The 14,327-nt window shown below is 34.8% G+C and overlaps 1 protein-coding gene across 1 annotated transcript; it reads right to left on the bottom strand.

The window, feature by feature from the left end:
* Window positions 1-300: 300 nt before the first annotated feature.
* Window positions 301-11,094, bottom strand: HSPA13 (heat shock protein family A (Hsp70) member 13). Its single transcript, XM_039855152.1, has 5 exons — window positions 10,947-11,094; window positions 9,141-9,481; window positions 6,641-6,854; window positions 4,812-4,979; window positions 301-3,786 (listed from the first exon to the last, which is right to left on the bottom strand). Exons 1-5 carry the CDS (start codon window positions 10,969-10,971, stop codon window positions 3,122-3,124), a joined length of 1,413 nt encoding a protein of 470 aa, XP_039711086.1. The 5' UTR covers window positions 10,972-11,094; the 3' UTR covers window positions 301-3,121.
* Window positions 11,095-14,327: the final 3,233 nt, after the last annotated feature.

Here is a 14,327-nt window from a genome sequence, read left to right as displayed (position 1 = left end):
ATTCTGTTCATTAGCAGCAAGTCATCAAATCTTGCCCAAATTCAAGGGAAGAGGAAGACAACACAAAGGAGTGACTACCAGGAGGCTGGAATCACTGGAAGCCACATTACAGGCTGCCTACCTTAATGGGCACTGTATATTTGCTTATGAAATAAAATAAACATGTATCACTGTATTTCCTTGTAAATTTGAGTCTCTCAGCAATAGTAGCTAAAATAATTATGAAGGAATCACAGGAATTAGCATTGGAGAGTCAAGTCTACTGTCTTTAAGGGCTCATTTCAAAAGACATCAAATGAATTTCTCCAAAGAAACTTTATTGTCCAAAAAATGATACAAACTTTGTTAGAAACTAACCATCAACCAAAGGATATTTGTCTGTTATGCAGGTTTATTTATTAACTATCTAGATTAGTTTAGATGGCTCCATTAGTCAGAAGCCATGAACTGCTATAGGGAATTCTAGAGATAATGCTTGTATGATACAGGAACTGTCTCTTCTAAATTAGGGAAATAAGTAGAAAAACAAGCAATTTTAGAGACAATCAGGATGCAGGGAACTAGGCAATAGCTATCGAGGGTCATGTGTCATGGGCATCAGATCAGCTCTATCTCCGCTTCCTTTTTTTACTATATACCTCAAAAATCCACCCAGCCCTGAATGGAAACTAAAGTACGGAGTTTAAAACAAACTGCAAAGTCATATTTATTTACATTAAAATGTGAATGACTTGTATACACACAAATTTAAGAGGCACAATCTGTTATGCACAATAACTATAATCTTCAGTATGCTATACACAGTGGTATCTGTAGATACGTCAGTGGTTTGAGTGAAAACAGTACCAAAACATTCCTGATACAAAATAACTTACTCATTCACATATTCTAATCATACAAGACAGTTAGTATTTTAAAGTTATGTACTTCAAAATACACTAGCTAGATGTATAACCAAAATATAATGTTTGTTTTATGAAAACTGTCTTCAGATTGTTATGCATAAATGATCCCTTTCAGGATGCATTTTCAGCACTTAAATAAACTATATTGATGTCAAGTCTATTTACATATAGCCTTCTAAAATGATTGAAGACAGGCACTACTTCATTTTTAAAGATGTAGCTATACTAGAGAATATGCTAAACTATAGCCCCCAAATTCCAACACTGCCATTATCTCTCAGACACAAATTATTAAATTCCAATTTTAGAATATGAGATTAGCTGCTCTATTTTGTAAACTGTTTCCTCTAAAAATTGTTAATAGATTGTCATAATCTATGTCATATACTGGAGAAATACAATTTTTTTTAAAAAAAATCTTAAAATGCTTTAGTTTAAAGCTGATATTAATGTGGAGATTTTGATAAATTGAATACTTTTCTCTTAAAGACTTTCATAAAAAGATTTTTTTCAATTCTAAAATCTATTAAAGATTTATATAAAGTCCAGAACACTTGAATATCTTCATAATGCAGTGAAGGATTCATCTTTGGCATTTCTCAGTTAGTTTCAAAATAAAATATGTCAACAAACATTTTGCATTTTCTACCTACTACAGATATTTTCTGTACACAAAAGTATTTGAAATTGTTTCAACAGCAGTTTCGTTGCTAAGAAATTTTTAGATCTGCAAAACACATTAACATCCAGCCTTTCACTGAGCCGAACTGTTTTGATGTTGCTGAAATGAGTATGCTTAGTTCTTTCCCAGTGATTGAAAATTTGAGATCCTTTCAAATGCAACAATGTTTAAAGCAGACTCAATTTAACCAAACTATTGACCAGAGTATAATTTCTGAATATTGACATAAAGCATGCCACTATTAAAAAACATCTTCATCTAATATGGGCATCACAGAAATAGAACTGCTATATTTTCTTTCTTGGTCCTTTTAGTTTTTCTAAAAGAAAACAGACAAAAACAAAACTGCTACAAATGCTGACTGGTGGAAATGTTTCCACATTGCCTTCCATACTAGATTTCCACATTACTTCCAATATCCACAATTTTTTTGCTCTCTTCACACACTAACCTTAAGGCTAAAAATAGTCCAAATGTGACTATTTTAAAGTGATAGGAGATTATAGAAAGGTTTTTACAAATGAGCACATTTTCCTCATTCAAAAATAAATATGAAGGAAAAAAATCTAAGTAAAACTAAATCAACTACAAGCTACATTCTCCAGGGCTTATTGAAAATAAACAAAAAAAACAAAAACATAAAATAAATACTGTAGTTAATTACTACTGTTTACCAATGTCTAAAAGGTCTTGGATAACAGAAATGACAGTAATGAAAACCTTATTATGACATTAACACATTCAAAAAATGCAATTAAAAATTCCCTGTTTTTTAACCAGGGAGAATCTCATGGAAATCTAAGCAGGGAATGATGAACAGCAGATGAAGGAACTAGAATATAAACTGGGTATTTCTACTATCTAGTATTGAAACATATGAATAAGTCTACAGCTATTTTGAAAGAAAAATTGATCCAATAAATGTATCTTAAAAATCTAGAGAACGCAGATTACGTGAACAGGACACATAATGGAATATTGAGTTTGTGAAAGTAATTGTTACATAATATGGCAGTTACTGAATATTACATAGGCAGCTTATGTTGCAATACCGCTTTCTCCCAGCCAATGTAAATACCTGACATCACACTGTCCTTCAAGTATAGTTCAAATTAATAGTTACATGTGATAACCAAGTAAACTAATTATCAGTTCCTGCTAATATAATTTAGTAAGAACTGGGAATCCTGTAATTGACACTAGGTAATGTTTACAGAATATGATTTTAAGTGCATATGGTCATTTACTTCTAGAATCCAGAAAATATAGCCACCCATGCTCCTATAAGAATTTTATCTCAATTCCATCATTTTAGAAGTATCTGTTGGAATGGGAGCTCTTCAAATCAAATAGGATCAATCTGGTCACTTTCAAGCCTAACGTAAAGTGTTATGCAAAATTTTTGTGGATCTAAATGTTGCCTTTTAGGTAAATTCATAAAATATTTTAGAGACTTTTTTTTCAGGGGAGGCAGTCTGATAAATAGGTATATATCATCAGACAAGATCACGAATGATAATCATTCCTCCATAATTCAGTTGAAGTTGGTCTTTTGTAAATGCTTATTGGGAATTTCTAAAGCACTGACTTGAAGAGGCCAAGAGCCTCCGTCAATCCCTGCTTGGATAGCCACTCCTGTCACTACCGCCAGGTCAGGGTCTACAGACGTGTTGGGATCCTTTCCAAAGAACTCCTGAATGACTTGGCGGATGCGAGGAATACGAGTAGAGCCCCCAACCAGAACCACCTCGTCAATCTCAGTCTTTTCTAGGTGGCCATCTTTTAATACTTGCTGAATGGGTACCAGTATTTTCTGGAAGAGATCTTCATTAAGGGTGTCAAAGAGTTTTCGTGATATTTCGGTTTCAAATAAAACCTGACTTTCTCTTTTCTTTTCAGAAAGGCCAGTTCCAAACTTGCTGTTCACATGGTAGCCATCTGCTGGGGACAGTCTGTCCTTTGGCAGTTCGGTGTCACTACTCTGAGGTTCCTTCTTGTCCTCTTCTTCCACCGTTAGTAATACTGACATATGAGCAGACTGATGAAGAGTCAGATTTAATTTGACCATTTCCACAGCTTGTCTTAACCTATGGATTTCCTCTTTCTTAGAGGGTACGAAGCCATATGTTTGATAGATCTGTTTATATACGTACTGAAGCAATCTCTGATTGAAGTCCTGTCCCCCGAGTTTATTGTTTCCTAAGTTAAAAATAAAAGAGTTTATATTATAGTTATCCATATATATGTGTATATACATGTATCTGTGTTGTATGTATGTATGTATGTATACAAATGATATTCTGGGAATAACAAATCCCTAATTTAATGTATTATTATAATTTTACTCATACAAAGACTGATCAAAAATAACTAGGTAAAAATGATTTTAACTTCAACGTGTACTATCAAAAAACAGTGCACATCAAGTTAAATTTTTTAAATGTTGTAAAAGAAAGTATCTCTTAATGATAGCAAATATGTTTTTCAGAAAACAGAGAATGAGAATACAGATTGGCTTTTAAGTAGCAATTTACAAACACTAAATGCCATTATTCAACAGAAGCCCTTCTTATAGTTAAAAAGTACCAGTTAGGCATTTTACCTTTTTAAAAAAAATCTTTTGCTTGAATGATAAAGAGCTAAAAATAGGGGGAAAAAAGGACTTAAAAGGAAAAGAACAATGTAATTTAAATCCCCAGCACTGAAATTTGTTCTAAAGAGTGCAGTTAGGATGAAGACAAATGCAGAAGTTAAACCAACTGTAACTTACAGCTCCACTTTTCAAACAGGCTTATTAATTTCTTCAACTGAATTAAAAAATCTTTTTAAAAGATTTGAAACGTAAATCCTATCACTTCCTAGAGAATAGTATTATAGATTTTCTAAAGCTATCTATTCTGTGAAACTGATTATCAAATGAAATAAAATGATCAACCTCTATTTTAAAAGAATTTCTTTCCTTCTGTTCCCTTCACGGCCTAAAAAGTATTGGCTTAGTGAGCTACCACTGGCAGTGTATTTTTTTGACTTATAGGATGCCCTGTCATTTTTTTTGAGACTTAACTTTTTGCTGTAAATACACATACAGTGGCATAAAATTACATATACAGAAGATTACCAACATCAAGTCAAAGAATACTGAAAAAAATTTAAAAATGAATACTTTCATATTAGGTATGTTAATGTGCTAGAACCTTCTTTAACTATCCATATATTTTTCTTACCAGACATTGCTCGGGTTAGAAACATTCCTCCTTGTTTATTCAGCAATGACACATCTAAAGTTCCTCCGCCCAAATCTATCACCAAGACATGAAAGACATCAACCTTGTGGAGACCATAGGCCATAGCTGCTGCTGTGGGTTCATTTATTACCCGTAAGATCTTCAGTCCTGTATGATTGGTTTGAGGGAAAAACAATTCATGAGAGGACACAAATTCTTTCCCACTCAACTTCACATCATGTTAGTTAGTGTCTTCTATGACATGAACTCCACTGAGTAATAATAAGAGCCACAACCCAAAAATGAAACAGGAAGGATAAACATCGGTTTTTCTAAATAGGTATCATTAAAATTATTCTAAAGGATCATGATGTAAAGAAATAAAGGCCCAGATACATTCAGTGAAATACATTTTATTCTCAATACTTAATTTTAAAAAAAATCTCTGATCCTCTAAGTTTCATATTTACTTGGGAATATATGAGTAATAAAATTTTAACCATTACATAACGAATTGTCGTGAAAATGAGATAAGCTTCTGTGCTCTTTTAAAAATGACTTTTTGATAGGAAGATGAAAAAACAAAAATGATAAAAAGAAAAATCTAGATGAGATATTCAAATAACTACAATGATACTCTTAAAAAGTATTTAAAATACAAGACCTTCAAATGCAAATCTGAAATATATAGCAAATCTGATTTTAATCAGAAGATCAGATTTCCTTGAGCAAAATTCTTGCTTTAAACTGCCACACAAGTATTCTGGAAAGTAATTTGGCTTTCTGTTATCAAGAGCCATAAAACGTACTCAAACTCAGAATAATTTACTCAAAGATCATACTGTTCCCTTCGGTTCTCTAACTTCATTACTCATTCTGCTCTGGCCACACTGGCCAACCTCCTATCTTCTTCTATATGAGCAAATTTCCATTTTGTGGCTGCTGCACTGGCCGTACTCCTTCCAGCGACATAATTCCCCTATATTTCTTCTTGGCTATTTACGTTGCTTCTTTTAAATCTATTTAAATGTCACTTCCTCAATGAAGCCTACTTAGCCACTCTCTTTAAGACTTAAAAGACCCTTTATTCTCTGACCACCCAGCAATCCTGTCCCCTTATCCATTTTTTCCCCACAGCATGTTACTTTCTGATATACACTATATTGAGATTCTCAACCACAGGCTATTTTGCCCCACCAGGGAAATTTGGCAATGTCTAGAGACATAAGATTGTCCCACTTCAGTGAAGTGGGTTCTGCTAGCATCTGATGAGTAGAGGCTGGGGATGCTACAAAATATCCCATAGTATACAGGACAGTCTCCTACAACAAAGAATTATCTGGCCCCAAATGTCAATACTACTAAAGGTGAGAAACACCACAATATACTTATTTTTAACGTTGATTTTGTTCCCCTCCACTAGAAATTAAATTCCTTGAGAACAGAGATTTATCTGTTTTGTTTACCAAAGCACTCAGTATTTGTTGAATGGTGTTGAATGAATTATTTCCTACCTCAGATTTTTTAAAAACATTATATTCATCTTAACATTAAAAAAGTTTAGAAGTAAAAACTCCTCATTGCTAACATGTTCTCTCTAAACATGTCATGTGCCTGACTGGTTACTGTCTTAACATACACATTTCAAACTGTGCTATAGGGCTTTCTTAATTATTGTTTGCAAACTTATATATTCATCTAATTTACTTAACATGTAGTTTGTTTATACGCCTAGTTAGGTGATTTGCAAAGCGATATACCTTACTATAGAAGATTTTCTACCTAAGAAAATTTTGAGAAAAATGTAACTCAAGCAAGGATGATATTACCTGCAAGGTTAGCAGCTTCAATTGTAGAATTTCTCTGTTTTAGATCAAATTCTGCTGGTACGGAAATAACAGCATTGACAACTGGCATTCCAAGATATTCCTCTGCCATTTCCTTTAATTTCAGTAATAGTCTAGAGCCCACATATTCTGGGGAAACGGTGATGGTCTCATTACTTGTCACAGAAAACTCAACCATTCCATTTTTGTTTAAAACCTGTGGACAGGATTTGCAAAAAAAGTGTAAAAATGTGTGTGTATATCCACACACACACACGAACACACACAAACACACATACATTGGACTTATTTAATCAAAACTTACCTTTATCTTTACAGTCATAAAATTCATTTGTAATCTATCAAGTACCTTTATTAAGATTAGAAGTTACTAAAAGTTATACTATAAAATCTATAAAATGAATCCACACCATAATTTTCAATAACAGCAGAGTAACATTCATTACCACCATATAACTGGAATGTAAAAAATTCTCAAAATATATTTGTTAAATAAAAGAAAAAATGACTGATAAAACATAAGAAATAACAGTTGTTAAATCATATATATGACTAAAGATCTTTTTCTTCAAAAGTGATAGAAAACTGAAAAAATGTTCTGGTACATATTAGCAAGAATAATTTTAGTACTTCATCATGTTCTGATCCAAGAAATCAAATACCATTTACATTCTTGTTTCCACGAAAATATGTATTATTTATTAGCTCATTATTCCCGCTAATGTAGTTGTCCATTTAAGAAACCAAATTCTAAAACATACTATCCTAGTTTCACCAACAGAAAAGACTGTATTAACAATTGTAAAGAGAATTAGCCTGTTCTAAGAAACTTTACCCTAGTCATTCTAGACTGCATAATTAGGTTTTAATCAAGAAAACCTGACCTCTCAAAAAGTATTTCACTTGTATGGGAAAATCAAAACAAGCTACAGACACTTAAAAAGGTCCAGACACCAGTACCATCAGAATCCACACAAAACAGAAACAATAAAAATATCAGATTACTTAGAAACTTAAGGAAAAAAAAAAACAAACTTAAATTAACTCTTGGTTCAATAAGTAATGTATCCAAAGCTGTAATTTAGAGAAAAATGTTTAGCTTTCTATGACTTTATCATTACATAAGAAAGATTTTAAAGGATCCTAAGAAGCTTAAAAAAAAAAAACAAAAACTTAAGAAATGTATGAAGAATTTTTTTCTCCTTTGAAATGGATAAAAAGCTTGAGAATTTTTATAGATGGATTATTCAATAAGCAGCACTGATATAACTATCTATTTTAAAACTTATTTAGAATCCCACTTCATAATTTACAAGAAAAACCCTACATGAAATAAACATTTAAATGTTTAAAAGAAAAAATCCAGAAAACTCCAAACATAAATACTCATATGAAAGTGTCAGAAAAAAAGAAGTGGATAGGTTGGGAAAGGTCACTGTAAGCATGGTAAGAGTCCAAAACCAATAAAAAATATTAAGAGATGATTTTACTACACAAAAATTGATGGTCTTGACAGCTCAAAAACAAAATTACGTATCAGAAAAAAGAAGAAAAACTACTGAAAATATATCACAAATGTGTTATACGTCATCAAAGAAAAGATAAACAACCCCATGAAAATAGGACAAAGGATAAGAAATAGATCACTGAAGAAAGTGAAAAAGGTAATAAACCAATTTGTGTGTCCTCACTAGAAATCATAGGAATGCAAATTAATATATCATTTTTTTACTTACTTATGGGCAGAGATTAAAATAACAACTACTGAATGTATTGATACTGTAAAAACTAGTAAAGAGCATATACACTTTGTGTTGCATAATTTGGCAATATAAATCAAAAGCCTTAAAAACATGCATACTTGACCTCTCAATTCTACTTCTAGAATTCAAATTTAGGAAATTATCAATGAAGTGTAAAAAGATATATGTAGAAGGATATTTACTAACACTCTAACATTAGTGGAAAACCGGGGAGGGGAATGGTATATAGGAACTGGGTAATTAAATAGTTGAATAGTCCAAGCAACCACGAAATATAATGTGAACCTAATGAATAATTGTTCATGACATATTGGTGAGTTTCAAATGAGTCATAAAGCATGCTTAGTTTGATCTACATTTATGTATAAACTGAGATACAGAGAATTTATCCATCCATCCATCCATCCATCCATCCATCCACCCACCCGCCCATCTATCTAGAATATGTGGGACTTCAATAACCTTCTTGCTACAATGAAAGAGCTAGGCAGACATTCTGAGGATGGAAAAGCAAGAATATGAAAAGGTCTTAAGTCCTTGATAGCACTGTAGAGCCATTGAATTAACTCACTCTGGACCTGCCCTGGGATTGCCCATTAAATGAGATAACTTCTATGCAGATTCAGTTGAAATTAAAAGTTTTCTAATTTGAAGTCAAAGCATTAATTGAAATAGTATGCTGAACTAAAATTAAAATAGATTTTAGCTTAATTACTTACCTTAAATGGATATCTGCCAATTTCAGCTTCTAGCTCTTCTGGGGTAAAAATCTTGCCTATGAATCTTTTGGCATCATATATCGTGTTCTGAGGATTTGAATCTGCCTGCTCCAAGCTTTCATAGCCCACATAAACATCATGGTCAGTAAAGGACACCATGCTTGGTATGCTGATATGCCCATTTTCGTCTGGAATGACCTTTACTTTTCCTGTTCCAGGAAAAAACACCCCAACGGAACAGTAGGTGGTGCCAAGGTCAATGCCAATCACTTTAGGAGTAGGCAATGGTAAATACTGTTGTGCCAAATAGCCAGCCAACAGGAGAGTCAAAACAGCTGATCCTGAAATACAGGCAAATTAAGACATGTCTTAACAAACTCATACAATTCGCTAAATTACTATAGCAATGTCTAATACTACTTTAAAACAAGACTAAAAATACACACTTAAACATGGAGTTTTTCACAATGTAAACTGACCACAATGCAATTAAAATGACATAACAAAAACAAAAATCCCTGAAGTCATATATTTGTGTACTTCGCTATGGGTGAATAAAGAAATAAAAAGTAAAAACATTTCAATAATTGTGATGTTGACAGGAAAAGCCATTCATTTGCAGTGAAAGCTAGATATAATCCAATTTTGATCAATTAATACTTAGATTTTACAATTAGCTTTAGTTATTATTTTTAAAACTCCATTATTAAAATTCCCATAGCAAAAACTCTTACTGTAAGGCTAAAATTCTTTATCCCCTTATCTCCTTTCTTCTTTCAACAGGATGAAATGGATAAATTGGATAAAATGATTTTGAAAGTTGCTTACATATTAAACTGTCACTTCATAACAGAACATAGTTGACTTTTTCTGTATTTAAATATCAATTAAGGACATACTTCTTGCAGAATATTTAGGAAAGAAGCATAAAAGTGTGCAAACTTGACAACAGAAATGGAAGCTCCTTGAAGGCAAGTTTTGTTCGCTGTCGTATTCCCTGCACCAAGAATGGTTTCTAACAAATAGCAGATGTTCAATAAATATTAATTGGTGAGAAAAATAAATATGAACAAATGCCATGAAGATGTAAACAGAAGTGACGAAGAAAAATGTCACTTCGAATATTACGATTAATTTGTTGTTTGGTTTCAGGAGGCTATATGTTATACACCAGTGTCAACCCGTTAGGTATGACCCTAAAAGAGTCTGTTTTACTAATTGTTTGCTCATCCACATACACATAACTCAAAGAAATGAAATCAAGTGCCAACCCCATTTCCTCCTGTAAAATTTCAAAAGCATTTCATCGCCTTGTCCGGGGAGGGGAATTCCTAACCTGGACTGGCGGAAAGAGCATAGGACTATACATTGGAGGCCTGCATCTCTCAAAATCCCGCATCCCTTGAACCTACAGCTCAGGACGCAGCTGGGGCTCCTCCCACTTCTTCCACAAAGGAGTGCTGGAGATGCACATTCCTGCAGCCTCTTAAAGGCCCCGATTCAACCAACGATTCGAAATACATGTTGTTTGGGAAAGAACTTTTCCCGAGGTCCAGTGTCCCCGGGATGTACGCAGAAGGTTGCCAAGGGCCCTACGTGGGCCTACCTCAGCCTGGGCCATCCTAGAGGGCAACTCCCAAACCGGCTCCCCGAACAGCTCCAAACTGTCTCTAAATCACCTTCCCAGGGCCCTCGCTGCGGCGCCGACTGGATCCAAAAGGTGTGACAACCACCCCTGTCTATCCCAGCCTCCCCAAAATGTTCCTGCGCCCACAACGCCGACAGGGACCCCGCACGTTCACTGACCTAAGATCGTCATCTCTCCGGCCATCACAGTCCCGCCGAAGAAGCTTGGGATGACTGTACCAGACGTAAGGCTCCGCCCCCAACCCCCCGGCGGTCCCGCGGCCCACTGGGAAATGTAGTCCGCTTGCTCCAATGCAGTCGGAGAAACTACAGCTCCGACCAGCGAAGGACTTTATTTACCGTGAGGTCGCGAGGCTCAGAACCTCAATTCAACCGCTGCCAGTGACGACTGAGACGCCCTCCCACGGACTGACTGCCGAGCCAATTAGGCTGAGGTGGAAGAGAGCCAAGAAGAGCGAATGGAGTTTATAACCGAACCAGAAGCGCCTCGAGCCCGCGTGAGGTAGAAACAGTCCAGCTTTTTAGCACCACCTCACCGCTTTGCATTTTGGGAAGTGTAGTTTCGGTCTGCCCCCGTTCGCCCTGGGGTAGGGGGCGGGGAGAGGACCGTTAGGTTAATACTTTTGGGGTGGGCTTGTCCCTCACCAGGCCCTGATTCCAGCCTTTGTTCTTTAATTCTGTCTTCCTTTTAAAGCGTGCGCCATTACCTGGGATCTAAATTCTAGGTGAGGTTTCACCAAACGCCGTCCCCACTCCCCAGCCTCTCTTAGAGAATCTAGCCCCCACTCCCCGCGGTGCGGGTACAGTAGGACATCCCTGAAACGCCAATAAGACCCTCAGTCCTCTGCTTTTGATTTGGATTAAATGAATTCAAACAATTTTCAGCCAATGCGATTTATCCTAGAGAGCAGGGGCACGTATCCTCTATTGCTAACACAGAAGTGGGCCATTAAAAACGATTGAAAACAAAACACCTTAATTTTTTCTTAGGTCATAAGGTGGCAGGAATCGCTTTCATGGACAAGTCTTGTAACATGTAATGGCCATTTAGGACACATATGAAGTGTATTTTCAGGTTCTACGCTATAATAGACCTGATTTTTATTGCTGCTTGGTCACTGGTAGTACTTAGTGGCTCTTTCTGAGCATGCTATTAAAGTTCACGAGAACTATGATCCTGGAGACTTGAAATGTATTTCCTCACCTTAGATATAAATCAGTCTCTGTTGACAACAGATCAGCCTGCTGGCAGAATAAACAAACTATTTTGCTAGTCGATTTAAAATGTTATGGTTATTTAAGCCGATTTCTGGTTAATGGGGATTCATTATAATGCTCTCTCTACCTTTTTTTTTTTTGTATTTTTCTATCTTTCATAATGTAAAATATAAAAAGCATATATGTGTCTATTGTGGGTACTATTCAGTATAAATTGACAATTCAGTATAATTATAAAGAATGCATAGTTCCCTCAATTCATAAATATTATTGGGTGCAGTCGTCGTATCAACAAACATTCTACCCAACGGTGACCACTGGTAACCAGAAGAAAAGACAGAAGGTAAACACATAAATGTATTTTATTATGGTATATATTTGCAGTGTATATAATTGCAGTGTAGACAGAGGGCAGAAACATAATTGAATAAAGGCTGTATAATTTTATCTTGAAGGCAAGGCTTAGTGGAAGAGAATATGTCTAAGCTATACTTTGAGGAGTAAAAGGGAGCCAGGATGGATTTAATGAGATATTATATGAAACTGTTGGCTGAAGGTGTTCCAGGAAGAGGGAACTGAATTACCAAGAGTATAGAAGCAGAAGACAAACCCATAGATTAGAACTGCTGGATCGTAAAGCATGAGGTGGAAGTCTGAGAGAGAGGACTAGAGCCGTAAACCAAATTGGGAGGATTAGTCATCTGTAGCAAGCAATGATTTTTGCCATTCTCCCTGCCACTGACCCCTTTCTCCTTGCTAATGAGATCCTGATTTGTTCAAGAAATTAGGTAGAGATTACATGATCTCAGAGTGGAATGCTCTTAATCTAGGAGAAAAATTAAAATGGAATTTTAATTGTATTAGTTTTCTGTTGCTACCTTAACAAATTACCACAATTTAGTATCTTAAATCAACACTAATTTTTATTTTACAATTCTGTAGCTCTCAAATTTGGCATGGGTCTTTTACTGGACTAAATCAAAGCATCAGGGCTGCATTCCTTTCTGGAGGTTTTAGGGAAGAATTGTTTCCTGATAATTTGATTTGCTGGCAGAATTCATTTCCTTGCAATTGTAGGATAAAGGCTCCCATTTTCTGAGGGTCATTTCCAGCTTCTGGAAGCCACCAACATTCCTTAGCTCAGAGACTGTCTTCCTTTCTCTTCAAAGTCAGCAACAGTGGGCCTATTCTTTCTCTCAGGACACCATGTGATTAAATTGGATCCACCCGGACAATCCAAGATAATCTCCCCATCTCAAACTCTGTAACTTTCAAATTATCTGCAAAATCCATTTTGCCATGTAAGGTAATATATTTACAGGTTCCAGGAATTAGAATGTGAACAACTTTGAGAGGCTGTAATTCTGCCTACCACAACTCTCTGCCTGGTCTCGAAAGATTTACATCCATTCACGTGCAAAATGCAACATCCTTCAAATTCACGGTCAACTTAAAGTTCAAAAACCTCATATAAATCTCATCAGCTCAGAAGTTCTAAATATCATCTCTATCATTTATGTTGGGTAGTAGCTATTGTTAATTCTCCCTTCTTGTTTGCCTACAATCAGAAGAAGAATGAAATACTTAGATAAGAATGCTGGTGAGACTATTTCTGTTATTTTTCAGGGTTATAATAATGTTATAAAGAACAGAAAACACCAGATAGCAAAAAGAACAAATGCAGGAATATGGAAAGAAATGTGGATATACTAATTTATTTGTATTAGCTGGGAGTTAACAGGTATTATATAGAATGGAAAATTTAAGAAATAGGAGCTTAAATAGATCATACAAGGTTATGAAGGCAACTTTCTGAAGGACCAAAAAAAATGATAAAACTTATAATAAAAAGAATAGATTATAAAGAAGAATAAGTAGGACAAAATGAAAACATGTATTTTTTTTTCAGTTTTCCATAGAGGAGTCAATATACATCATTTAGAGTTAAATTTTTAAAAATCCTTGTAGCAAAATATATTAACAAAATAAGAAGTAAAACCAAAAATACATCAGATAACAGATTTAGGACCAATTTTTTTTATATCTATAAACATAAATGGGATAGATTAAAAACTGCCAGATTGTTTTTAATATACAGTTGCAACTAGTTATAGAGACCTTTAAGTGGATAACTAAATGAAGTTCATAGCTGTAAAATATGCTAGAGGGCATCTGGACCTACCCCCTTATTTAGAGAAAAATAGAGGCGCAGAGAAGTCAAGAAAGTTATGATCTCAATTAGTGTTCCTTCTCTTAATTATACATAACCTTCAATTTAATGATTAAAGCTAATCTTTAAAAATAGTAGAGCGAAAAATTATC

The sequence above is a fragment of the Pteropus medius genome, unplaced genomic scaffold (assembly GCF_902729225.1).
Source record: "Pteropus medius unplaced genomic scaffold, Ma_sr-lr_union100, whole genome shotgun sequence".
Lineage (NCBI taxonomy): Eukaryota > Metazoa > Chordata > Mammalia > Chiroptera > Pteropodidae > Pteropus > Pteropus medius.
This window is presented reverse-complemented; position numbering and strand designations above follow the sequence as displayed.